Source organism: Pteropus alecto, unplaced genomic scaffold, assembly GCF_000325575.1.
Source record: "Pteropus alecto unplaced genomic scaffold, ASM32557v1 scaffold176, whole genome shotgun sequence".
NCBI lineage: Eukaryota > Metazoa > Chordata > Mammalia > Chiroptera > Pteropodidae > Pteropus > Pteropus alecto.
The window spans coordinates 1,784,504-1,812,472 of NW_006438644.1; the positions used below are offsets into that span (position 1 = coordinate 1,784,504).

Consider the following 27,969-nt stretch of genomic DNA (forward strand, 5'->3'; position numbering starts at 1 on the left):
CTGAGTGAAAAAGAAAAGAAAAAAATGAGAGAAAAAGCCAGTGGAAAGGAATAAAGAGATGAGTAGAGTTGCTTGGTGAACGTTTATTCAAGCTTCAAGCTATGAGTGTGCCTGTATGTACAGCCCCTTTGGAAGGGAAGACAGAAGGTGGCAGTTAAAAGACTAGGTCTGGCATTCCCAACCTAGCACCTGTGACCCCATCGGCTCTGAACAGCTCGACTGCCGTCTGGAGCGAAGGCATAAGCGTGTTTCGTGGGGTAGAGTAGAAAAGAAGGGAGACGTGGTTAGAGTTGCGGGGGAAAACAGTTCTCTTTAAGAAAAAGAAAACATGATGCAGTGTCTACCGATTGCAGCGGTGTAAATATCCCACCATGAGCAATTTGATAACTGGCTCACAATATTCTTAAATATTTAACAATCAGCCTCCATGAACTGACGTGAACTGGCTCCAGCTAACCATGTACATGTTCCAATGGCTACCGGTCTAACCCATCTACTCAAGTGTGCACTGCTCTGTTCTGTGAATGTGATGTTTTAATTATTTCGATGTTAACTTACTCAAATCCGGCAGAATATCCATAAAGTTCTTAGTCAAATTCTAATGTATTTCCAAAGTGGACGAGCACGTACCTGTTGATCTCTTACTTTACATAGTCACCTCATCGCACTTGTCTACTAGAAGCAAGGATTTCAAACTCGAAGTGCTGGAGAGTGTGGAAAGGTTTCCTGACCCACGGAGTGGCCATTCCTGTGGAGTGGATGCTGGAAAGTCCTTGAAGCAGTGTCTCATAGACCCAGCAAGGACAGGAGAGGGGAGCCGGGCCATCACCTCCCTGCTGGTCTCCTGCCTACACAGTCACCATGATCTGATCCAGAGGTTTCCGTTTTAGGTCAGGCACCGTGGCCTGTTTGCTGGGGTACCCCACGGGGAGCAGCATCAGCAGCTTTTCATTTGTGGGGCGGCTCAGGAACATTCTCAGACGGGGGCCGCAGTTGAGAGGAGTGGTAGTGACAGTCACCAGTCCTGCATTCTAAAACAGGAGAGGAAAAGAATACTTTTTAAAGTCAGCAGGCAAAGTCACAGCTCTGTTCCAAGCCTGGGGACAGTCTAGTGTCTATTAAACCAGCTTCTTCCTTCGTTTCCCTGAAGTTGGGCAGCAGAGTGGCTGCCAGCTCGGGCACAAGTGTCTTGAGTCTTACTTGCTCTCCTCAGCCTTCTCAGACACCACTTTCTTTTAATCAAACAATGGGAAGCATCTCAAAGAAAAGTACCAGTCCCCTACTTCATTATTGCTTAAGAAAGAGGAATTGTCGTTTCATGGAAAGAAATTTGGGGAATCTAACTACACCACTGGAATGACAATAAACAACAAGCAATTCCTATGATTTTATATCCAGCCATGCGGGCAGAGCATCATCTCAGTTGAAAGTGCCTATGTCCAGTGATAGAGGACCCAGTGGCCAGGGGGTATGTTGAAGGTAAAAGAAATATTCCATTAACCTCTCTCCAAGCCCCTCCAGATAATGAACATCACATGTACCTTCAGGACGCTTCCCCTGCGGGCCCTCTCCATCCCCCGCTGCTTTTCCATTCAGATCATCACCCCCAAGCCTGAGCAGAAAGAAGTTCAAGAACTGCCTTTGAGAGTCCCGCGTGACTCAAGTCACTACGCAATCTGTCCAGATGGAAACTTCAGGAAGATTTCTCTTTCCTCCCTCACAAACCATGACCTACACTCAGAATTATGCCTTACAGAAAGCTAGAGGGCAGCAAACTCAACACTATGGTGAAAAAACAGGTCTCTGGTTTGAAGGCACAGAAGCCACTGTGAATTGAGCTCTTTCCAGGACTAACACACTTCTCCTGGGACCCAACCAAGATGGATGGAAGTGCCCTGTGGTCTGAGGTGGCACAGTGGTGGTGTTATTTATCATATACAGAATTAGGGGGAAAAAAAAGTAAGATGCCAGCTCTTTTAGGACAAGTTTTCAAATAATCTATTCCTCTTTCGTGTAATATTTTGCAAGGTGTTTTCAGCATAAAAACTTTTCTTTGAGATAGTGAAGAACCACATCGTGTTTTGGAATAAATTGTCCCTGGACAGTGTGATCACCTGCTCTTATAGTCTTGTTTGCTTTATTTGTGTTACACGTTTACTGTCTCTCTCCACCCTGTCCCCCGCAGCATGTACACTTCATGAGGCAACTATTTCTGGTGCCTCCCAGGACTTGTCACATAGAAAGAGCTCAGAAAACATTTGCCAAGGGAAGGAACTGAATCACAGGAAAGGCATATGTCAGTCTGCTCTGTTTCGCGCTTAGCATTGCTCTAGCTACGGTGTAGTTGGAATTTCTTTAAGCACATCTTTCTAACACAAAACAATATAAACTCAACCCTCCGGAAAGATACTCTAGGATAGTCCTTCTTATAGGGTTTTAATCATCCCGTCGGCTCAGACAATGTAAACACAGTTAGGGAGCCAGCCTCTGAAACGTTCAGGCTCTGAAGCTCTTCATGTGTGTCTACCAACACCCTTGAGCTTCGTGCCGTTACAGATCATGGCAAACACAACAGCCATCTCTCAGACCCTGAAATGGTGTTACAAGTGAATTTCCAGGAAGAATTCCAACTTGTTAAACCATCATACTCACCCATCCAGGTTTTCAGAGTCAGTTTTCACATCAGAGTTACCTTCCTTAGGAATTCAACTTCAGATAAACAATTTCCAAATGTCCCTGAACTAGGAACTCATTTGAAATTTGCCAATACGGCCACCATTTGGCCCCCAAGAATCACATCTCTCTCTCTCTTGGGCCAGGTAGGAGGGTAACATACCTGTAAGGCAGCTAGGAGGATGCCACAAGCAATGGAAACACTGATCTCATTGTAGTAATGGACCTTTTTTTGGTTATTTGCAGCAAAACCATAGACTTGCTTGAAAATGAGAATCAAAACAGGAGCTGTGTCCAAGTACTCTTTAATCCAATTGGTTCTGAAGGGGAGAAAAAGATATTCTGGAGAATATTTGCTTTTAAGAATTTTTGTTCTCTTTTTACTATCTTAGCTTATTTATGTTAAAAATAAAACATATTCACTTGTCTTTTATGTTTAAATTGAAAAGGGGCAGCATTTTCGTTCATGTCATATTCATCTTTTTCTATCCAAGTTTGATAAATAGGTATTGATAAGGGCCTAGTATGGCAAGGCACTGGAAATTCTGAAAAATGCAAAGATGGAATAAGTCTAATTTAGCAAAATAAAACTCAGTAACAGCTATTAAAGGAACATAAGCCAAATGCACCAGGAGCCCCCAAAACAGAATGTTAATTTTGAATAGAGGATTAGAAGAAGATTTCCAATGTTTTCCTTGAAGCAGGCTACTGAAGACCAAGGGGAGGAAGAGGCCCTGGGGTGGGCTTCCTAGTGAGATGAGTAAAGGTGGAGCCAGGACAGAGAAGGCTTGGCAGAGCGAGAAGTTTCCAGAAGCCTGATAGGCTGGAGGATGCGGCAAGTAGTAGGGCACAGTGGATTGGCAGGTTACATACAGGTTTTGCAGGGGCCTGGACTTCATTTGATAAGTGATGGAGAATGATCACGAGCTTCTGAGAAGCATCCCATGATCAGATCCATTTCAGGAAGGGGCAGATTGGTGCAGGCAAGGGACCAGCCCAAGCGGGGACCAGACAGGAAACGATGGCAATAGTCCAGGAGAACTTGGGGGAATTGTGGAGGCTGAAGCTGACAGATCTGGTCTAGGAGTGTGCAAAAGAGAAGAAAAAGTTAATGGTGAAGTTTAATCTCAATTACATGTAGGCAGATAGTAATACCATTTGCTCAGTCTTGGAGAAAAAGAAAGGAACTTTTGCGTGAGTGGGAAATAATTCATGTGAGTTATAAATGTTGAGTTTAAATTTTTGCTTTCCAGCTAAGAGCATATCTTTCTCTATTCTATTATCTATCCCATACCTTTCAGCAAAAGCGTCATTCTAACACAGATATACCAAAAAAAAAAAAGATGCTCATGTAATGCTATATATTGTAATTTTCTCTTAGGATATATTGTCATTAAGTAGCAAAACATCATTCATTTCTAGCCTTATTACGGTTCACTGTTTTTAAAACATACTAAACTCACGTGTGTGTTTTCCTATGATTCTTCTTCCACTATTAACTTTTACAGGTTGCATTTTCAAAGTTTCTTTACCACATTGCAACATGCTTAAGTACATTCAACAGTTATCAATTCTTTTCTCCTAAAGAGGGAGCATGTCAATGGTTTAGAAGATAAATTCTTGAGTCAACTAGCCGTGCTATGTTGGGAAAGCTACTTAACTTCTCACAGTTCAGTTTCCTCATGGGTGAACGTACATATGGTATTGTACACTCACTTCAAACAGTTATTGTAAGGGTGAAATCAATCAAAATAGATAAAGTACTTAGAATAGTATCTAGTACATAGTGCCATGTATGTTAGCTAGTATTTTTACTACTAATATTGTTTTACAATGAATAATTAAATTTTTTAAATACAGATGAAGATTAAGCAATTTACCTAGTTTAAGGGTAAGTTATAATTTTTAACAATTTTTGGACTTATTTATTTTGCCTAGGCATACATTGATATCCAATATTTTGGGTTTGTTCTATCTTGCAAGAATTTATTATGACATTATAGTAGAGCTAATAAAGACAGCAACTCACAGGCCTATTAAGAAAAGGGCAAGTAGCATCTTCTGCCTGGGATGAAGGACTCCCTCCAGAGAGCAGGAAAATAGGTTTGGCATACAGGTTGGGTCTAGCTTGTATACCAAGCCTTTAATGACAGCGATAGGTTTCATAATTGACTCAAACAGGATGTCAGGACATATGTTCATTTGCAATTCAATTTACCAAGCATTTATTCATTAACCTACTATGTATCAGCACAATGCTAGATGACATAACGTAAAATTTTCTTAAACGAGAGAGAGCTCCCTCAACCGCTAGAGTTTTTATGTATATGTGTGTGTGTGTACATACTGTTTGTGGAGAAAGCCTATAACTTTAATTGGATTCTCAAGAATGCCTTGATATACAACAAAGATCTCTAAAATATGGCCTATCAAATGAGAACAAACTAAACAAATGATTAACATATTATGGGGTCATGGCTGTCTGAGATGCATGGAAGGTGAGCACGCAGATGAGAGGGCAACTAATTTTGCCTTCGTTGGGAAAACTGATGACATTTTGTGGACACTGGGCACATCCAGAGCACAGGATCTCTCTAAGAGTAGAAATCAACTTGACTTTTACCCATCCCATTTTTTTTTATGAATATGCAATAAAATGTTTATATCTGTTATTAATATCCTGCACTTGTTCCAGAACATGGTAATTAGTTACAACTCCATAAAACGTCAATTTTGATGAGGAGGATGAAGAGTATAAAGGGCATCAGATAAACAGTGATGGAAGGAAACTAGACTTTGGGCAGTGAGCACACAATAGAGTATGCAGATGTCATAAAGTCGTACACCTGAAATTTATGTAATGTTATTAATCAATGTTACCCTAATACATTTCATTTAAAATTTTTTTAAAAGATAAGATTTTTAAATCTTAGGAAAAAATTGCTCTCCGGGGCCAAATAAATAAGACAGGAGCAGAGCCAAGAGGTTCACTTCACATCGCCCCAGCCGTAGCTACTTGAGGAGAAGTCCCAGGTTAGCCCAAGACTGTCATTCTTTTTTTAGGTTTGTATCGCAGTGAATAGAAACAAAAAGGTAGAGTAAGGGAGAATTTTCCCTCCATGTCTGCCTTTAAGCTGGGACATGAGTCTTCTGCCTTCGGACTCAAAGTAGAATTATAACTCACACCATTGACTGTCCTGCTTCTCAGGCATTCGGTGTTGGACTGAAATTATGCCAGCGGCTCTCCTGGGGCTCCAGCTTGCCCCCTGCAGATCTTGGAACGTCTCAGCCTCCTTAATCGCATGATTCAATTATTTATAATAAATCTTTCTCTCTGTCTCTCTGTCTGTCTCTCTCTCCATTCATTTTGTTTCTCTGGAGAACTCAGACTAGTATGCTTAGAAAGAGTGAATAAATGCCCAAGGTCTTGCAATTGAAAAACCAGAGCTAGGATTTGAACACAGACCTGATCCTAGCCAGCATTCCCAACCATTCCACGATACATGCGCTCAAGGCAATACAGTGGCTAGTCCTGCGTTAACTTCCATAATTGCTTCTAGAGGTAGAATCAAACTTTTAAAAAAACAAAACCAGAAAACTAAAGTCATAGTTATTTCATTCTAAGAAGCCAAACTAGACATCCCTAAATTCTACAACTTTTGTACCTCAGTTTCTTCAGGTCTGTAACCCATTGGCGTCCCATCCTTTTCGAATAGTTTATTTCCTCCTCCTCCTCAATGATCTCCCGAATCCTATGCTTTATGTCTGGGTCCTTCACAACCACAAAGGTCCAGGGCTCTGTGTGTGCCCCACTTGGGGCTGTTCCTGTTACCATTAAATTAAAATCAGAAATTAAAACTGCAGGAAAATGTGAGACTGTTATTTAAGAATAAATATAATACTTGCTCAAAATACAGTTAGATCTTCTGGCAAACGAAAAGCTTGGTGGTAGATGCTGGCTGTCGCCGCCAACTCCATTTCATTCCCCGTCACTTTAGGAGTCTCCACACTGATGGCCTGAGATCAAGGTCAGCAGTTCTACAGCTGTGGGAATTTATCGCTGTTCTCTCATTATACGGGATAAAATGTCCTTAAGGAACTGTACCACGACCTCCGAGAGAATTCGGAGGGCAAGTTCTAACAGCCCAGCTTCTCAAAAATGTCATTTGTTTCAATGTTTTTGAAAAAGGATAAAGTCATCAAGTTGATTGGAAATGGTAAAATAGTTTTAGAAACACTCTTCGAAAGGCAACTAAACTATAAACTGTTTAGCACTGATATCAAGCTCTGAAGTGTGGCATTGTGGGGTTTCTGGTCTTTGCTCCAGGCACTCAGTACACACAACAGAGTGTCTTCAAACTCGCCCAGACTTCAGGAACACCAGTCTACACTTCGACCAGCCCCAGTGTCCTGGACAAACCCTCACAGTGCATCACAGTGCCCAAGAAGCTTAAATTAGCTTTAAGATTCCAGCCAGGGCCTGGGCTAGCTTCTGATCTGGATGTCATCCCTCTGTCCTAGAGATGGGCCATTGTTCCTAGGAATAGACCACAATGACCCTCTGGTGGAATATTTCAGAAGCAACAATTTTTTTCTTCCTAGTGAGTAATTTAATGGCTTAAACTCTACATGAGGAGGGTCAGGCTGGCCAGCCTTCATGGGGTTCTTGTTTGCTCTCACCACTAGTCATGATAGAGAGGACTGAATGAATTGTGAAATGCTTTAGCAAGTCAAAAGCTAAACATAAAGCCCATACATTCCTGATCAGAGTGATTCCAGTTCACTTTGTACCTTTGTTGTTTGTCCACTAAATATTTTTGTCATTAACATAAGAAATAAATTGTTCCCTAATGTTTTCAATTATTCTAAATTTGTCTGAATGTCATATGTACACATATACATATATACATATATATACACAGAAGAAATTTAATAACTTCAATTAGTTAGACAATAATGCATTTGTATTCTTAACTGAAATAAAATGTTTTATTATTGCTTCATTTTAATTTGGGCAATGGATTTACAATGGTCAAGCAATAATTTCTGTAAATGAACTTAAATGTGATTTATACAAGAATAAGACCCTAAGCAAGAGATTCTCAAATAGGGGCTTTCTCTTATATTTCCTGCCCCCTTTTCATAATTCTCATTTTTTCCTCTGTGGAGATATTAATTTACACTGAAAATGGGTTTTCTTCAATTTGGTTTACTTTGCAAATTCACATGAGTAAATCTGGTAGTTCATTAGAATATAGTATGAGAGTATTATGTTATATAATATAAGAAATTTGGTTCCAAAAAGAGAAATGTGTAAATGAAGTGAGAATGAGAGAGAGAGAGAGAATATTTTAAGAAGAGGATGTTTCTCTTTTAGTGTATAAGAGTTCTCAGTAATTTTTTAAGAATATTTAAGTTCTCTTAATTTTTTAAGAATATTTTAAGAAGAAGATGTTTCTCTTTTAGTGTATAAGAGTTCTCAGCAATTTTTGTTTTTAATAAAAGTTCATAATGTTGAGTAATTTCAGGAATTTTAAGCCGTTGTCACATCTGCTCCCAAGAAGTTTATAATAGTCAAAACTTTGTAGAAAGTGGAATGGTTATGTTTCTAGAAGTCAGTCAACACCTGGGTAAGACTTTATAGGTAAGCTTATCATTCTAGGCTTCATTCGCTGTGTTTGAATTTCAACATTGCTCCAATATTATCACAGCAGTTAATATTCTCAAAAGCCTAATTTGCAATTACAGACCTGCTGTTTTGATGACATTACGAATTACTTCCATGGGGACCTGCTCATTACTTATAAATCTCACAGACCGTCTTTTATTGAGAAGTTCATAAAATTCCTTGGATCTCTTAATCATTTCCTTCTCAGGATACCGAGTGTGGGAGAACGGGACATGTTCAACACTTATCTCTGACTCTTGCCATGCATCAGCATCTGCAAATAAGAACAAAAAAAGTGGCAAACTAAATGGTCTCTCTTGGGCCCCCATCCTCTACTGAAGTGCCCACTTGATTTTCTTCCAAGTGTACTTTACTCTGCCTTTACTTAATAAAATCACTTCTGTTTGCTAAAAAAATAAGAAGAAGAAGAAGTAAGTAAGTAAGTAATAAGTAAGTAAGTAAGTAAGTAAGTAAATAAATAAATAAATAAATACATACATACATACATACATACATACATACATAAATAAATGGTCTCTCTTGGCCATGAGGTGAGGTGGCCACTGGGGAAAAGGAGATAAAGTTCTCAAAAATGTTTGTAATGAGCTCAAAAACATCAACAAAAAATGAGAATAGATCTACGGAATCTTGACCTCTGATCTTGACAATCCTTCAAACTCCAGACTGATTATAAATTAAGAAAAAAATTTACCTACACAAAGATGAGGAATGCAAATTTTTGTTCATGGTAAACTAGCTTATTTGAAACACTCTCTCATCAGCTTAAAACCATTAAGATCACTTTAAAAAATTTTTTTAAGTCTTTTAAAAATCATTGTGTTGCTGACAACATAGTAAGAAATTCTTAAGCCAAAACTAAAGGGAAAATATAAACCTGCAGAGGTAAATAAACACAGAAGCTGCATTTTCCCTGATTGTATTTGCTAATTTCTACACATTTACATTTTCATTTTTATATTTTTCAGGAATCAAGAAGGATAGGAATCAAAGCCTAGGCCCATACACAATGGGGAGTCTAATAAGCTGGGACCTCAAGACTACATTCTTAGAGAAAGAATGAATCATAAATGAATCAGGCCCTAAAGAGCTATACTATTTTGGTGGTTCCTGCCTCAAACTTAAATATGGTCGTCCTACCTGAAAATATTCCTGTTGCCCAGCAGAAGCAATTGCCAATATACTAAAAATCTTAAATATAATTACCAGCGACCCGCAAAATATAGTCAGGTATACAAAGACACGAAACAGCCTGAGCAAGAAACAGCAGAATCAATTTTTAAAAATAGAGTCAAATGTCCAAAGTTTCCGAATGTTGGAATTAGCGGCCTCAAAAGATGAAATAACTATGATCACTAGATATAGAGAAAAAAGAGGACAAATTTATATAAATATGTAGGGTATAGAAAAGATAAAAAATGACATGGGAAATATGAAAAAATAGAACTTTTTGAACGGAAAAATAAAATAATAGCATTAAAAATGTAATAGATAGGTTTAGTAGCAGGTTAGACATACCTAAAGAAAGAGCTATGAACTGGAAGGTAACTCAGAAGAAAATATTTAGAATGGAGCAAGAGACCGAAGATGGAAAACATAAAAGCAAGAAAAAATAGAGTAGAATGAGAATGGCTAATATACATCTGATGATAGTAATGACAGGAGTGAAGAAAGAAGGTGTGACAGAGGCAATATTTGAAGCGATAATATCTGAAATTTTCCCAGAACTGATCAAAAATACCATCTCTACATATTCAAGAGGCCAATTTCAAGCAGTATAAGAAAAAGAAATCCGCACCTTTTATAAACAAATATAAAATATTAAAAGCAGCCAGAGAAAAAATATTACCTTAGAACAAACAACAGGAAGAAATATTGAAATCCTAGCAGCAACAAGAATAATTGCATTGAATATAAGTGGATTAAATGCTCCTCATACAGGCCAATGATTTAAATTTTTAAATCTTAATATATTTTTTTATTAAAGTATAGTTGACACACAATATTGTATGAGTTTCAGATGTACGACATAGTTATTCCGAGGAATTGTACAAAATGAGAGACTCTTACAGACAGAATGGAGCAGGGACCAAAAAGTTATACTAAGCCAAGAAGCAGCTTAATTATTTCAAGTTCTCGTTCCCTTAGAGAATGGCAGGGGCCTGTTAGGCAGATGACCTCACTAGTGCTGATCAGATGATTTCCGACTGGCTGGTTTAAGATTCCATTTCTGAGAGACCCGAAATTGTAATTAAGTTTGGTGATGTGGGGCTTGGCATAAATGACTTCGTTTTGTGCCTGTTATTTGTTTTTAACGCATCTAACACATAAGAAGATAGAAAGGTTGAAAGTAAAAAGCTAGAAAAATTATACATGCATCTCATAAGTATATCAATATCAGATAAAAGCGAAATTATGGCTAAAGGCATTAGTTAGGCTAAAAGAAGAAAACTATTATAATATTAAATTATAAACGATAAAATAATTCCAGGTGGAATTCAAGTAGAGGATTAACTTTCTCCCCCACTCTTCACTCCTAGGTATCTGAGGATGGAGAGAAGGAAGGCAGGAGAGAACATTCGTGAAAGAGGAACTAACTTCAAAGGGACTGAGAACCCAACTACAACACCAGCAGGTACCGTGATTTGCTCATAGCGCTCAGCGAAAAACTCCTTTTTACGCTTTTCTAGCGGGGGCAGTTTGGGCCCAGACTATACACATTTAAGGAGAAGTCCCAGTTACTAAGTTGAAAGGAAGTAGGTATGATGGAGGGGTGGCAATAAACACCTATCAGCTTTCTAGTACTGGATACCGAATTAAATATTATCAAATATGTCAAAAAAGACTTTCAACACCAACCATACTTCCTACACCGTTTGCTATGAAGTCTGACAACCTCTGTAGTCAGTAAGTGGTAAATGAGCAAATGCATGAAATGCTTACTTAACTGTTTGAAACATAAGTTACCTACTCTTAAGATCCACTCAGCCAGCATTTGTCTAAACTAAAGGCCGGCCAGGTGCATGACTTGGCAATTTCTGCAACTTCTAAAGTCCAGGGCAGCCACTCGCTCCTTCTCTAGAGGAATGAAGCAGCTGCTGGCTGAGCCTTATCAGCCGGGCCGTTATCTCTGAGCAAGGCAGACAAACGGTCTAATCACTGCTGAGTTGGATCATCCTGCAGGGCTCTCTGAGCAGTGCAAAAGGTCTACCTCCGGCCTGGGGAAAGAGACAGGCCAAGCCTTCCTTGGAGAGAAAGCACTGAAGGACCCTCAGGGCAGTGAACCAATACAAACACAATACTGAAGGCAACACTTCTATCCCCTTGACCTCCTGACTGCCCCAAGGAATGTGGCCCTTGCCAAGAGGAAGGAGAACAGCCTCTATAAACTCTGTGTAGCAGTCCTTGTTCCATTCTAGACCAGCCAAATCACTCTGGGGGATTTATTCAAGCCGTGACGTCCACGTATTGCTCAACAAATGCCCGCTATTGTGGTCTGCTTCTTAATATGCGTCCTGTGCTGCCACACGTGGGGGTTGCTATTGACACCAAGCGCGACTCGTCTTTTTTCCTTGCTTTCATGCCAAGGAACACCACGTTGCTCCATAATTAGGTTTAATGGGCAAGTAATTCTAGGTCACAGTCTCTTCTTTAATGTTTCGCCGAGAGGTATTTTTGGCTGCATAAGCGGCTTTTGTGTCTCGCAGTTCTACTTCAAAATCTTTGCCAATGGGCCAAATAGTTTCCAGCTATGAAACTCCAAGGCTGATCGGTGTCGTGTCATTTTTATTCCCCTCCCTGCAATATTTTGGGAGGCTCGAGGAGCAATGTTTAAGAAATCCCAGGGAGACAACGGCTCTTGCGGGAGACAGATTCCGAAGGTGGCGATGGGATCAAATTCAGGACTCAACGCCTGCCCCGAGAACACCTCTTTCCCAACTTCCCCGGCCATCACTCTGCTTCCCACGTGGCCTCTCAGTCCTTCTCCTTCCAAGCTGCAGTCTAGAGTGACCGCTTCACTGGCAGCCGCTGCGGCGGATGCACCAACCAGAAAGTCAAAAGCTCAAAGACTCCATCCAAGTCCTCTCTCTTTCTTAATCTTCCCTCATCTGAATTTACCTGTCCATTATCCTAAAACCTAAGGTCTACAGGATCCTTGGTCAACCAACCTTTTAAATCAGCCACATGAAAGTTTTCAAGGGTGCGTGCGTGTCAAAGGTAAATGATAAAATGCAGATATGAAGCTGAACGTATTGCTTCCTATAGCAAAGGAGAGCTATGCTGGTCAAGCTCCACCTCTGTGAGCAGAGTAGAATGCTGCTGACCTTATTTTTGTCAATGGCGTGCCGGTAAATCAGCTCTCTGAGGGGAAGAGAACAGCCCTGGCTTATAGCACTTGCCAGTCTCCATGGCGTAAACACTCCGTCATCGCCTGACTTCAAGCTACTGACGATTGAATAAGCGTCCCACAAATTTCTTGAATATTTAACAATTGGTTCTGGCTATCCCCTAGGGCAGCTCCAGCACATTACTTGGTTGGGAAGCACGGAGTTCAGGGATTGGTGGACCTCCGGGTCTGTAAAAAGGCTGACTTCCTCTGTAGGAATGGTGTTACTTAGTTGAGATTGTCGATTGATTGGCGTTCAGAGAGGCTGGTAGCGGAGTGAGACCATCCACAAATGGCTGGTTTTCGGAAGAAAGAGGCTGCCACTGATCAAGTTGCTAAGCTTTTACTGAGATGAATTGTCATTGATCCATTGAGCAGGTTCGAAACCTGTTCTGATAGCCACTTGTTACCACGGGTACACAAAAATCTGTTAGTTCCCAAGGCTGTGGGAACATTTTTATTCTCAGGAGTTACCCACACTAGATAAAAATTTTAACACAGGCTTTACTTAGCAGTGACTGGACAACCTGGGATAATCAAAATTTTAGTTGCGAAGCTCAGCGAAGCTCAGTGAAGAAAAACCCCCACCACCGTTAAAATGGACGTGTCTTATGAGATGGATTCCTTAGATCTTTTTCTCCTATTTTCGTTTCCACGAGCTTCCAAGAACCTGTGCCTGACTAGAGAATTTTTGCGCAGGATGTTTGGTTCATATGAGGGGAGCAATCTCAAGTTTTTACTTTGAGATAAATGTCTGTAACTTCTCCTCCTTCGACCTCTGCTACAGAAAAACAGGGAACTGAAAGCACTAACAGGACACGGTGCATGACTGGTCCCTGAAGGGTGTCTGTGTCTGACATCAAATAAGCAGGGCCTCACTCGGCCCCTACTAATACCCCACCCACCTGCCCACACACGTGCTGATTCCTTCCTCTACGAACGTGAAATAGGAATTCTTTGTAAATCAGAGCTGGAGAAGGTTGGACTGGTGCCCATATTTCCCTTAACTCACCCAAGAAAGACCTACAATTCTTGTTTTACTGATTTGTCTCTTACTGTTAATTTTCAAAGTCGTGTGGATCTGGTATCCATTTGCTGTCATCAAAACTATCTCCATGTTTCTTCGGTACTGGAATGCCTTGCCTTCTCCAGTTATACCCCGCTCAGAACAAGCGGTGGGTCCTCTTTGAGGCCGTGTCTACCCATCCAGTGGTTAGGATCTGGGACTGGGTAGCAGAAGAGACTGAGTTTAAACGTTGGTTTTCTCTACCACCTGTGTGACCTCAATAGGTATTGCTTATATAAACAACAAAAATTTCAGCAAGAGACCGCGAACTCCACATTCAGGCCAGATTTGTCCATAGCTGCTGAGGGGTCCACTATGTGTCAGATTCATTCCTCTGAGCGAGGACTAGAGAATGAAAAGGTAGAGGATTTGGGAAAGTGAATAATCAGCCATAGAACCAAAACAGGGCCATATAGCTCTGCTCTGTGTCTCCAACCTCCAGGCCCAACCCCAGGTCTCTGACTCCCCACCAACCTTATCAATCCCTCTTGTATCCCCCAAACTCTTGGGCCTTCAAATCTAGTGGCCTTTCCTCAATACACACCACCTTTCAGTTCTTAGGTAATTTTTAACCCTGCTGGCCGTCTCCTGCATCCTCTGTTCCAAGCCATTCTCTAGTTGGAAAGCAGCCTAGCAAACTGGCTATATGCCTGGACTCTGGAACCAGACTGTCTGGGTCCTGACTCCTTTTTCTTTATCTTCTTGTCTGCAGGTGCACCCCACCCCCAAGTTGTATCCTCAGTCTTCTTCTAGCAATATCCCTTGAGCGAATGCATTGGTTTTCCAAGTTCCAAGTCCCACCCCTATGCTGGTGACTCTCCAATCAGTAACTGCAGCCTGGATCCCTTCTCTCCTTGTCTGCTTCAACACATCACTGTCTTCTCAAATCTCACACATCCTAGACTACCCTCATCTTCCCCTTTAAACTGGACCCTCTTCCCTCACCTATCTATGATAATGTCCTTCTGACTTGTCCAGCCCCCAAATCTCACCCTCCTCTTCTCCCCATATCCAATTTATTACCAAATCCTCTTGTTCTTCCTTTAACTTCACCCCGATTCACTCCTTCCTCTGCATCCCCACCACCTCCACCATCCAGGCCATCTTTACCAGAACAAACCTTTACCCACCTTCCTAATGGACACCCCTTTGGTCAAGGGCAGTGCTTCTCAACTGGGCGTAACTGGCATTCAAGTAGAATTTCCTTCACCGTGTCAGAGTAAGATGTAGCCCTGCTAAGAAGCTGCCCGGGCTTGGACCTTCTGTGGGACACTCAGCATCACTGGCTCCCAGCACTGATAGCCAGCTAGGTATGCCCCACCCCAGATCCTGAGATTAGGACAACTCAGGACACACACGAGCACACCCATGCACACACAAGCACACACATATACACACTGACACATGCACACACCTCCAGATGGCCTCTGTTGGCAGGCAAGGGCATCACTAGCCCAGCTGAGAATCACTGAGCCTCTTCCAAATCGAATCCATCTCACAAACCCACATCAGATAAACCTCAAACTCAGATTACCCAAGGTTCTTCAAGAACCTCTTCCTTCCTGCCCACCTCCCTCCTCACTTCTTCTTTCTCAGGTCAGCCATGACCTGGCCCGCCTTCTCTACCCCATTTCATTTTACTCCTTTTCCTGATCAGCTCAAGACTTCACCTTCGCAGCGTCTTTCCCAGGGGTTTGGTCCCTGTACTTATGCTCTTTCTGCTCCTCATCCCTGAGATGTCACCTAACCCTTGCTATTCATGTCCTATCAATTCACCAAGCCTGGTTTTCCTAACTGCCCCACCACACCCCCAAGCCTACTTGAAACACTTTATAATCAGTTCCACCTAGTTCCTCTCTGTTACTCTCTAATTGTTGTCTGTTTATTGCTTTGTCTTTTGAAATGGACACTCAGTTTCAACAGCTTTTTATTGAGTATCCAAGAACGAAGGGGAGTTGGTGCCGGCAGTTTACAAGCTGACCACCCGAGAGAAATGATCTGTCCCTGTCACATACTAATTTGTCTGTACAGTAGGCGTTGATGAGGAAACTGACCAGTATCTGTTTCTTCCCCTCCATAAGCCCTGCCGTCAGCTCTCATGCATCGTAAAAATGCAAAAGTTGGAAACCAGACAGCATTGCCCGTGTCTTTACCTTCTTCCACTTGGTGGAGGCCAGTGCTGTCCTTTAAGTTGTCATGCACACAGGGTCGAGCCTCCGCCTGGGCTCTGGGCTCCTCTTTTCTTCTCTTGATGCCTCTAGCAACATTTTTAAAGATCCATACGATCAAAATGCAGACAATTGCTACCAAGACTGGAATCAGGGAAAACATGGTCAAGAGAAGGACCCTGAATGGTGTACACACTTCCCACTCACCGGTATTTAAACAAACGGAACTGAAATGGGTAAGGCCAGGACGTGGAGTGCAGGGAGAGAGAGGCACGTCGGGGAGGGAACAAAGTAAACTCTGACTCTGTGAGGACTTTGCCAGGGAGCAAAGATCATAGCCGTGTGCATTCGGGGTGTGTTGTGAGTTTGGTAGCGCACAGGTGCATTCACTTGTCAAAATTGTGTATTTAATCAGTATTTTCTTAGACAATAATTGCCAGGATCTGAGTAAGTACTTTGATGTACTAGATCTTGTAGCAGTGGGATAGTATAGTTTCTCTGAGAGTAACAATGTGTCTTCAACTTGCCCAAGGTAGGAAACACCTGGGGAACTTGTTTACAAAAGAATATATTTCCAGACACCAATTCATAACTATTGCAAGAGAATTTCCAGGAAAGAGGCCTGATAATCGGCTTTTTAAAACAGCATGTTTGTGAAACACTGCACTGAGGTTTTAGTGTTTTTAAAAAATGAAGCCTGAGCCAACTTTACATAGAGTGAAGAAGTTATGTTTTGCATTGGAGAAAAATTTTGATCCACGAAAAGTGATTCAAAAAGAAATTAAAATGACAGCTTGATTAATTATGTAATAACTTAAATAGAGCTATTTTTTAAATGTCTTAGTTTGGGCTGCTTTAACAGAAATACCATTGACTAGATGGCTTGAATAACAGAAACTTATTTATTGTAGTTCTGGAGGCTGGGAAGTCCAAGATTAAGATGCAGGCTGGTTTTGTTCCTCTGATTCGCAGATAGATGCCTTCTCATTGTGTCACATGGCAGGGGAAGAGATCGCCCCTCTCCTGTGTCTTCTTCTAAGGGCACCAGTCTCACTCACAAGGGCTCCACCCACATGACCTAATCAGCTCCCAAAGGCCCACCTCCAAACACCATCACAGTGGGGTTTGGGCTTCAACATATTAATTTGGGGAAACCGAAACATCTAGTCCATGGCAGTAAGGTACCAAATTGTGCATGATATGACACCATTTTGAGCAAAACAGAGTGGAAAATACTCTATATTTGTATCTGATTATATATTTAGAACATTGCCTGAAACACCATAGCATAAATTTACAACAGTGGTTACATTGGGAGTTCTGTCGGTTTTGCAATTTCTTGTGGATCTGTATTTATTTTTAAGTAAAAAGTTTAAAAACAACAGTGGTTACTAGTTTTGGAGGGGGTATGGTAATTGGATAGATATGGGACAAGGGTGGGAGACAGAATTTTTACTATTCTATGATTTAAAAAATGTTAACTATTATGAATATATTATTGCCTATTCAAAAATTAAATAAATGTTATTTATTTTAATAAGCCCTTTTTCTGTTTTCTGTTTTATTTTATTATATATTTTAATCTTCCTTTGTATGATAGACAACTATTTTTTTAACGTGCGATGTACCGGTTCTAACTTCAGAGAATTGTGTAAGATCGTAGGCAAAGTTTATTACGAAAAAACTGGACTCCATAGGAGACACTGTCATTGTGGCGGCATTGTCCGCCATGCCTACGGCTCTTCTATAGGAAGTACCCCTACGATTCCTCGAAAGAACATCAGAGGTGCCACGTCTGGTTCCATTTGATCCAACCTTATACCTGACCCAAGGCAACCAGACCGTGTGGCCAGCTCATCGTGTCTTTCCACTAAAAGTACAGAATAAATAAGCCACTTAGTAACAAGAGAGGCGAGAGCTGGAAAGAAGCAACATGATACAGACTATACGGAAGGACAGAGTGAACAGCCACTGGCTGCAAAGACCGCCGTCTCTGGCAGGTCCCAGGTCTGGCTCAATTTCCACCCACGTGACTCCTTACCCTCAAAGTATCAGAGTGATCCTCTGTTCCTGTCATCACAGAATCCAACTCATGTCAGTGCCAGGAACGAGATTAAACCTGGAAGAAATGTGGGCATAATTGGCGATGGCACACAGGATGGAGTAGCTCGTTGGCTAATCGAGGTGTTGCTTGAATCTCCTGGATTTCAGGCCGTATGCCCAGCAAAACAAGTCTTTAGGAGAATTCTGAAACCATCAAAAAGGATAAGAAATATCAGGACAATTGTGCTAAATGGATGCTTTTCGTCATATGTGGCAACTTACCGTGGGAAAAGAGGTGACTCTTATTTTGTATGGTTTGGCTCAAGACAGAGAAAGAAAAGTGACCCCTCATTCATTCATTCACTCATTCGTCAACATATATTTCTTATCATCATTGTGAAAGGCATTGCATTAGGTGCTAAAAATAAAATGGTGGGCGGCAGACAACACATGCCCTAGCAGTCTGACAAATTAACGTCACATTTCAACTTCCATAAGGACTGGTAGGGAGCGGAACAGAGCATGGTTTGGCCTAGTTGGTAAGATCAGAGCTTTCCCAGAAGAAGGAGCCGAGGTTGGAACGATGAATAGGAGTTAATGAAGTAGGGAGAGGAGAAAAAAACCTTCCAGGCAAAATGGAAAGTGTGGGCAAGGTCTGTGCTTTGACAGAAATGGCACCTGTGGGGAACTGGAATGGGGAAGGAAGCAAGGGATGCAGGAAGCCAGATGATGCCAAGAGATGAGTAAGCACTACATGATATGGGTGTCTGTACGACATGTAAATAAATCGTTCTCTTTACTCTACGTGGAACGTGGAGTGGAAGTGGCAGGTCAGTAATAGCTGACACTTACCAAGTGCTTACCATGTGGTACCAGCTTCTCTTCTTAGCATTTGATACATATTAACTCATATATGCCTCAAAACAACCCATTATTACCTCCATTTTACAAATGAAGAAAATGAAGCACACAGAGATGAAATAATAAGCCAGGTGTTATGTAAGCGGGCCAGAAATAACTCTCGTGTATTAGCCTAAAAAGGCCTATGTCGTTTACTTCATAGCCAGCTGAGACTCTTAGCCTAAAACCCACTGGAACCAAACTGGGGAGTGGAAGGTGGGATGCTATGGACCAAATGTTTGTGTCCCCACCAAAATTTATATGTTGAAAGCCGGATTCCAATGTGATGGTATTTGGAGATGGAGGTTTTAGGAGGTAATTAAGACACAACAACGGAGCCCTCACAAATGGGATTAACGCTCTTAAAAGAGACACCTGAAAGCTAGCTAGTTCTCTCCCAGCCCTGTGAGAACGTAGCCCCAACGCAGCTGCCTGTGAACCAGAAATCAGGCTTTCGCCAGACACCAAATCTACCAGTGCCTTGATGTTAAACCTCCCAACCTCCAGAGCTGTGAAAAATAAATGTTTTTTTAAAGCCACCCAATCGGTGGTATTTTTGTTATAGAAGCCTGAGCTGACTAAATCATAATTTCCCATGGCTCATGCTTAGCTTAGAAGGAATACAAAAACGGGATTTAAAAATCTGTACAGCACAGAGGAAAAGAACTTCGAAGTTATGATCAGGTAAAGGGCGAGAGGAGAAAACCATGACAGGAGCCGAAGCAGTTCGTGGTGATGCCCGAAGGGGAGATGCTCAGCCCCTAAGCTATGGTACCCGAGCCACCTCTATCCCAAAGCACCTGGCCGTGCTGGTCTCAGTGAAGCAGAGCCTTCCCAGGACTCTTGTTCTTAGATTTCTATGAGACCATCTCCTTCTGCTCCATGTGACACTCGCCTGAGCCTAACCGAATGGGTCTTCACAGTTCTTCACAGACCAACATTATCTCCACGGCCAGGCCTCCCACTCCTAATAAAGCCAAGAGAGTAAAATCCTTTATAGTCATCACCAAGCATTACCAAAAAGCTCTTGATAATATCATGGTTTCACATCAGTTTTACTCCTGAAACAGAACTTGTGATGTGGGGACAGAGAGATGCCATATGGCTGAATATTGGCCCAAATACACCCCTCTACTCAGTAGTTCTAAAGCATCCTGGGGTCTGGGGTCGTCGGCCCAACACAATCTGAAGTTAGAAGGTGGAACGGGTAGATGCCGTGGAAGATGGTAGGAGATACTTTTACATTATTTATCATTATAATTTATTTGTTACTCATTTCAGATTCATTGGCTGTTTTCGTCATTTCATTCCCACTGCTGGTAGAAAACTAATGTTGCTATCGAGACAATACCACCTCTTCCGTTTCACAGTGGGGACAGTTAGAATTCTCTCTCTTGTCCTTTCCCTGGTCACCCTCAGCGTGTTCCAGTAGCGAAGGAGAGGCTTCTGGGCCTGAATGTGGGCCCCTTCTTGCTGGAGTCCAGCAAAGTGTCCTGTCTGAGGTGACACGCACAGTACAGGTCGACTTCGCAGAAGAGCATCTTCAGCCTCCCTGCTGCCTCTGCATCTTCTGAGCCCAGATCATAGGGCCCTTCGGTTGGCCCAACTCAACCAATCTTCATGCCCTTTTTGAGTGGTTACCGAGCCTCCTGGGATATTCTCCTGTGGATTTGGAGACTGGGGGAAGGATTGACTATCTCAGGCCTCTCATTCACCTTTCGCCTTACATATGTCTATATTATTTGAATTTTGTTTCTACCAGCATGTACAATTTTTTGGTATTTTTTTACTGTAATAAAATATAATAACATAAAATTGACCATTTTAGCCCTAAATATATAGTTCAGTGGCATCAAATACATTCACAGTGTTGTACACTCATCACCACTATTTCCAGAACTGAGCCATCCTCTAAAACAGAAACTCTGTAAGCATTAAGCAATACTTTTCTACTTTCCCCTCCCCCTGCCTGGCTAACCTCTAATCTACTTCTTGTCTGTATGATTCTGACTACTCTAGACACATCGTATTAGTGGAATCAATCATTCAATATTTGTTCTTTTGGTTTTTTAAATTATTTTAATTTTTTTCAATTACAGTTGACATTCAATATTATATTAATTTCAGGTGTAGTGCAGTGGTTAGACATTTATATAACTTATGAAGTGATCACCTTGTTAACTCCAGTATCCATCTGACACCATGCATAATTATTACAACATTATTAACTGTATTCCCTATGCTGTACTTTACATTCTCGTGACTGTCGTCTTGTTAATGGCTTATTTCACTTAGTGTAATATCTTCAAGGTTCATCCAGGTTTTATTACATATCAGAATTTTATTCTTTTTTATGGCTTAGCATGTGTCATTTTTATAATTGAAAAAGACTTTGTGATGTTTTAAAGACGATTACAAATATAATACAATACAGTATGATAAATACTATGATAGATGTGCACACAGGGTCCCTCATTCAGTCTGACACAGGACAAGACCCCACAGAGGACATAAAGTTTTAACTGAGTCTCAACAAACTCAGTGTCTTCTGGGACAGTGCAACTCAAGGAGCTGTACCAGAATGTAATCAATGTACTATTTCCGTCCTCAAGATGTTACAAAAAAGAAAAAAAAAGAAAAAGTCAGCTGACCTAAACGATATGTGTAGTGATGATGTAGTCGATTTACCTGAATTTACATTCTAGCACATGCTCTGTATCTCATTTTGTCACTGACAATCAGGGTGGATGGGCTGGCCAGTCTGCAGACCACATTGTGAATAGCATCATTCTAGAAAGCCCGTTTTCCCAAGACACACATATGATTTTTAACTTTCAACGTTGATGTTTAATCTGATTAGCCCTGTCCCCATTTCCTTCCTGCTTTCCTAATATCCTGTGTCTGTGTGTGCAGCAGAAGTCAAATGATGTGAAAGAGGACTTTCTAGGAAAGAGACTCCTTGAGTGCTGAGTGAGATAACACAGTTGTGATGATTCACACAAGCAAACCGTTATCACGCATTTCTATTAAATGCTCATTTAGCAAGTGTTCAAGCTTGAAATAGGATGTGCCTGTGTCTATACCATAATCTTAGTTTATGTGTGAAGTTGAGGGGAAAACAAGATTCAAAAATGTTTTTAAACCTAATCATCCTCACACAAAATTCACACTCACTAATAATATCAACGCCATCAAGAGTTTTATTATATATATTTATTACATACATATCTAATTACCCAGAGGCTGTATGGTGCAGACATTTATGTTGCCATGTGCCAGCACTGTGTCGACCCTTTATCTATGTTACCCCATGTAATCCACAAGATGAGGCACTTTATAAGAAACTTTACTGCCCTAGCAATCCCATTTCTGGTTATATACACAGAAGAATTGAAAGCAGGATCTCAAAGAGATATTTGCTCACCCACGACTTTCTCCCCAGATGAGACCTCTGTTAGCTCTTATCCGACTGCTACAATGGTTCTTTGTCTGGCCTTCCTTGCCACAGCCTTTTTTGACACCTGATTTTGCATAAAATTTGGAGGTGGCGGAAGTTAGACAGTCTAGACATGGGGGTTACGCAGTCGAAATCAAAAATTACATCCCTCCTTTTCCAAGCAAATCACGTATTCCAGTCCACATTTTGTTTCACTCCTTACTTTCCCTGGGGAGAAAGTTTGGATTTCACAGCCCTTTCTTTTTATTTAACCTAGTGAGCATTTAAGTGGGGCCAGCAATGGGGTTCCCTGCGGGGAGAGACTCTGTACTAGAAAGAACTCTTGGGAAAAAAAAAAAAACAACTCGAAAGAAAATATGTGACTCATAAAGCTGGGGATTGTTCCAGAATGTGATTCATCAAGTGAGACCGTCCCTGCCCCATCAAAATGTCACTTCTGAGACTGGAAATTTCCCAAGTGTTTCTTTTCCTCACCAAGCAATATACAAACAGTACTGCCAGGTCATGGATTGGGGTCCACAAAAGAAAAATGACCGGAGTTCTCTAACCACTGAATTATGTTATCTTTTGAAAAAAAATGTTTTTATATGAAAGAGCTGAGCCACAAAGTGACATTCATTCTAGACAAGAGGAGAAAAACTCTGTGGTGAGATTAGTCACAAATATTTTTTAATAGAAAAATGGCACGTTCCAGAGCAATATTACATAGCATTTACCAATACTATATTTGTTTCCTACAGAGTTTTATTTTTGCTTTTCTACAAATTAATGAAAAAATTATCATCAGAACTAGTGATTGTTTCTCAATCTTATTTCTCCTCTGAGAATAAACGATGAGGCATAATGTCGACAATACAAGGTGGCTCTTGATAAAGGTATTGGTCACTTGGTCTTTAAGGTGAGGCCTGGTGTATTAGTTTCCTAGGGCTGCTGAAACAAAGTGCCACAAACTGGGGGGCTTTAAATGGTCTCTGAGTTCTGGAGGCAAGAAGTCCAAAATCAAGGTGTTGGCTGGGCCACGCTCTGTCTGAAGACTCAAGGGGAGAATCTGTTCCAGGCCTTTCTCTTAGCTCCTGGTGGTTGCCAGCAAATCCTTGACGCTCCTTGGCTCGCAGACACATCACTCCAGTCTCTGCCTCTGAAGAGTATTCTCCCCGTATGTTCACATCATTCTCCGCGTGTGCGCACGTGTGTGTGTGTGTATGTATGCGCGCGCGCGCGTGCACGCACGTGCGTGAATGTTTCTTCTCCTCCCCTTAGGAGAACACCAGTTATTTTAGATTAGGACCCACCTTACTAACCTCATCCTAACTTGATTACATCTGCAAAGGCCTTGTCTCCAAATAAGGCCACATTCACAGGGTCCAGGTAAACACGAACGTATCTTTCTGGGGACACATTTCAACCCATAACACCTGGTAAAATGGAAGTGAAGATACTTCAGCCTATTTCGTATGAGGAAAAGTTAACTCATCAGTGTTTCACAGTGTCTCCAGGTTTTTGGTCTTTCTAATTGTAAAGTGAGGAGGGCAAGAGAAATTGCATTCATTTCTCTCTCTCCTTGAAGACAAAGTGTTCACTCAACCAACTAGTCTCTCATCAGTCCTCTGTTTCAGGTGAGGGCTCATCAACGACTAACGCGTTCAGCTGGGACTTCGAGATTGCTCAATACAAATATTGAAGACTACAACCCTTTTTTATGTGTCTAGATCCAACGGTGGACTCTGGAAAGGTCAGCGGTTCAAAGGTTACGTATTTTAATTTTTCTTAAAATTTAATTAGATAATGCTAACTACTATAACAAGCAACAGTTGGTCAAGTCCTTCTCACATCAAATCGCTCTGGCCTCCACCTTGACCCACCTTCTCCTTTTGTGTCTGGTTTACTTAACTTAGCATAATGTCTTCAGGGTTCATCTATGTAATAGCCTGTGTCAGAGTTTCCTTCTTTTGTAAAGCTGAATAATATTCCATTGTATGTACATATCACATTTTCTTTATCTTTTATTCTGTCGATGGGCACTTGAGTTGCTTCCACCTTTGGGCTACTGTAAATAATGCTGCCATAAACATTGTTGTGTCATGCTATTCTTTTCAGCACTACTAACGATATAGTTCAGTTTGAGAAACTAAAAATTCTGACTCTAAAACTGGTTGCCCAGAATCCATGGGGTCTGATTCTCAAAAAAAAAAAAAAATAAAAAAAAAAAAAAAAAAAAAAAAAAATTATACAACGTAAGTTGCCTATTTTTCTGAAACTTGATTTTTTTCCTAATTAGCATCACGATAACCTTTAAATTTTTACCTTTTAATTGTTAAGTGTTTCTTTTAAAAGTAAATTCATTTTATTAAATAAATAGTAGATCTGATTCTTTAGAGAAAAAAATGTACACTAGCAAAAGTAAATAAGAAAAAAACATTTTACAGAATTAGAATTTAGATCATATCTAAAACAATTACAAAGGGACATTTTAAATTATATCAAGCTTTATGTAATAATCTAATGTGGATACATTTTTAAAATCTTGATAAAACAGGCCATATTCTGAAGGAGAAAAAACAATCAAAATTCCAAAACAGACCCCAGAAATCAGCAAAAAAATTAACACATTATCAAATAACTTTATATATATATCCTAGCTCAGAGATGAGAAACTTTTCAAACTTTCAAAGAACAATATTACCTAAGCTAAATTAAAAGTATCGGGGTATATATAACTATGAAAAACTGCTCAATTTATTGAGCAAAAGTAGTATAATCCTATTAACAAAGCTCAACAAAGACAGCAAACAAAAAATATCAATCTCACTTATAAAAGCAAGTTACTTAAAACTTGCGCCTCAGATTCTTACTCTGAAAAATTGGGGACAATAATGGTCCACTTCCCCTAGGATTGGTTGTTGTGAGGATTTGCTGAGTTAATATATGTACACTGCATAGAGTAGGCTCTATGAAAGACAGCTATTATTATTATTTAGAAAAAGAAGAAAGAGGTCTCCTTGATTAGAGTACAGGCTCTTTAAGAGGAAAGCCCATTTCTCTTAGTTCTTTTACATCTTTACCCTCCACGCACTACCCCCCACCTCAAAAAACTAGACTACAGTGCCAAGACAATGGTGATGTTTCCATAAAGCAAAGGATTAGTCACTTCTCGCCTTTTTCTCACTCCTTTCATGTGGTCTTGCAAGTGTCAGAAACAACTTGCCCAGCATGAGTAGTCCATCTGTGAACATAGAGCTCTGTCATTGTCATCATCATCATCATCATATTATTGTTATTATAACATAGTATGATTCAATAATATGGGCAATGACATGTCAGTGGAAGCAAATCTCAAATCAGCCATTTTTGCTTTTTCCCAGCATGTTCTGGGTTCCTTTTGCCCTGAGATCGATGATGACACTTGCTGGTAACACAAAGACCTGGGTTGTTGAGGGCCCCTTGTTGTTTCGAATGGGGAAAGACCATTCACTTTGAGTGCTGGGCAAGAAATCCTAAAATGTGGCCCAAAGAAGGTGGCGGGAACCACTGTTCCTGATTTCAAAAGTTCTGGGCAGGAGAGAATGGGATCATGGTCAAGAGAAGACGCTGGCCTCCAGGAAAGAACAAGTAATCAGATCAAAGAGACTCTGAGGCTCATAATGGGAACCTGAGTGGGGAGCTGAACTGGAGGAAGAGGATCAGAGAACAGCAGCCACCCGAACAGGGACATCGATTGAGCACCAGGACTGGGTCCTGTCCTCCGTGATGGGCCGAGGTAGCGAAAAGGCTCATGACGCCAGTCATGGATGATGTGATAAGTTCCCCTTTGGGAGTCCTGAGGGTGATGCCAGCACTCAGTCTAGCTGTCACCCCCAGGAGGTCTTGCCCACCATTGTGCCCCCTTGCTGGGGTGACTCATATCCAATTATCTATCGAGCGGAAGTCCAAAGGTCTGGGCCTCTAGCCCGAATCTGGACAGTTCTGAGGGGTCATTCCATCTTCAGAACTCTCTGTAGGGTAGGCTGAGGCATCTGCTGTGATGGCATCATGGTCCCGTGTCTCCCTCTGCCCTTCCACAGTGTTGGCCCCCAGAAGTCCCTAACGAAGGCCCGCGTGGAAATCTTCTTCTCGGTGTCTATGGCAGTCTCCCTCCTGAGGGCTTACATCCTAATGGGAGAGCCAGAAACCAAACAAGAAAGCAAACCAACCACAACTTTAGAAGGTACCAGAAGGAACACGAAACAGGGAAAATTCATAAGCAGTGACAGGACAGGGGTCAAGTGGTCAGGGAAGGCCTCGGATACTGAGGCCAAGATACTGAGACAAAAAGCATCAAAACAGCCAAAGGTTGGGATTAGTAGATGTTTGCAAAACAGAAAGAAGGCCACTGAGCTGGAGAGGAGTGATCCAGGTCCAGCTGGGGAGGACAGATCTAGTCCGGGTGTGAGAAGAAACAAAGCTTCTATGTTGGAGCATATAGGCCCTGATAAGGAGTGTGGGTTTTATCGTACGTGAATGAAAAGACCCTGGAGGGCTTTACGTACTTTCTTGCTGCTGGGTGGAAAATAGATGGCAAAGAAATGAGAATAGAAGTAGGGAGACCGTTCGAGAGGTTTCTGCCTTAATCTAGGTCACCGTTCTCAAAATGGGAGCTGCAGCCCATTAATGGGTGTGTTGTGGCCTGTATAGAATAGACCAAACCAAGTATGCTCTCGAAGGCTGTTTATTAGCCGGCGGCTGTCCTGTACAAAGGAGCAGCCCCGAAATGCCAAGATACAAGGTTTTTAAGCCCTAAATCCCGTTCTTTATTCTATCTTAAACACAAAGGTCTATTTTTCTTTTATTCACTACCTGTCAACCTATAGGTCGGGGTGTGCAAGCGGGGAGTACAAAAGCAGAAAGCTTGTTGTTAGAATGTTATGTTCCTATGGGTGATGGCCTATGTTCCCATGGGCAATAGCCAGTATTCCCATGGGCGATGGCCAAACAGTAATTTTCAGCTTATATATAATTGATTATTTTTCATGCCATGCAAGCAAGCAGGGTTACACAAGCTAAAAATTGGCAGTTAGCGTATGAGCTCATTGTTACAAGTTTCATGATTAACAGAATGCAGTTAGCGGTTCCAGAAACTAGACCTAAGGTATAGACTTCCCTTGTTCAGTTTCAGGTTTTAATTATCCTTTAACCTTTTCACATTTCAGCAGGCTGTCACAGGTGGTAAAACCAATTCAACAGTTGTGAAGAACATTCTAAAATAAAATAGCCTGGGCTAGACGTGAATAAAATAAAATAGGATAGAAAATTGAGTGTATGGAATTCTGTAAGAGTAAATATTGTTACCTGATACTTAATGGAGTTAAAAATATTTTTATGATACTATATAGAAAGAACCCTAAAGATTCCACCAAAAACTGCTAGAACTGGTCAACGAATTCAGTAAAGTAGCAGGATACAAAATTAATATTCAGAAGTCAGTGGCATTTTTATATACCAATGATGAACTTTTGGAAAGAGAAATTAAGAAAACAATCCCATTTGCATTGAAAACAATAAAATACCTAGGAATCAAATTAACCAAGGAGGTAAAAGATCTGTTCTCAGGAA

The 27,969-nt window shown here is 41.1% G+C and overlaps 1 protein-coding gene across 2 annotated transcripts; it reads right to left on the bottom strand.

Annotated features, from left to right (window-relative positions):
- Window positions 1-848: 848 nt before the first annotated feature.
- On the bottom strand, window positions 849-16,143 carry IYD (iodotyrosine deiodinase). Of its 2 annotated transcripts, none has more exons than XM_006915768.1 (5): window positions 15,966-16,143; window positions 8,424-8,615; window positions 6,339-6,498; window positions 2,837-2,993; window positions 849-1,031 (listed from the first exon to the last, which is right to left on the bottom strand). In XM_006915768.1, exons 1-5 carry the CDS (start codon window positions 16,141-16,143, stop codon window positions 849-851), a joined length of 870 nt encoding a protein of 289 aa, XP_006915830.1. The 2 variants fall into 2 exon arrangements, with proteins under 2 accessions (XP_006915830.1, XP_015447859.1); XM_015592373.1 differs by lacking the exon at window positions 849-1,031 and adding an exon at window positions 1,990-1,998.
- Window positions 16,144-27,969: the final 11,826 nt, after the last annotated feature.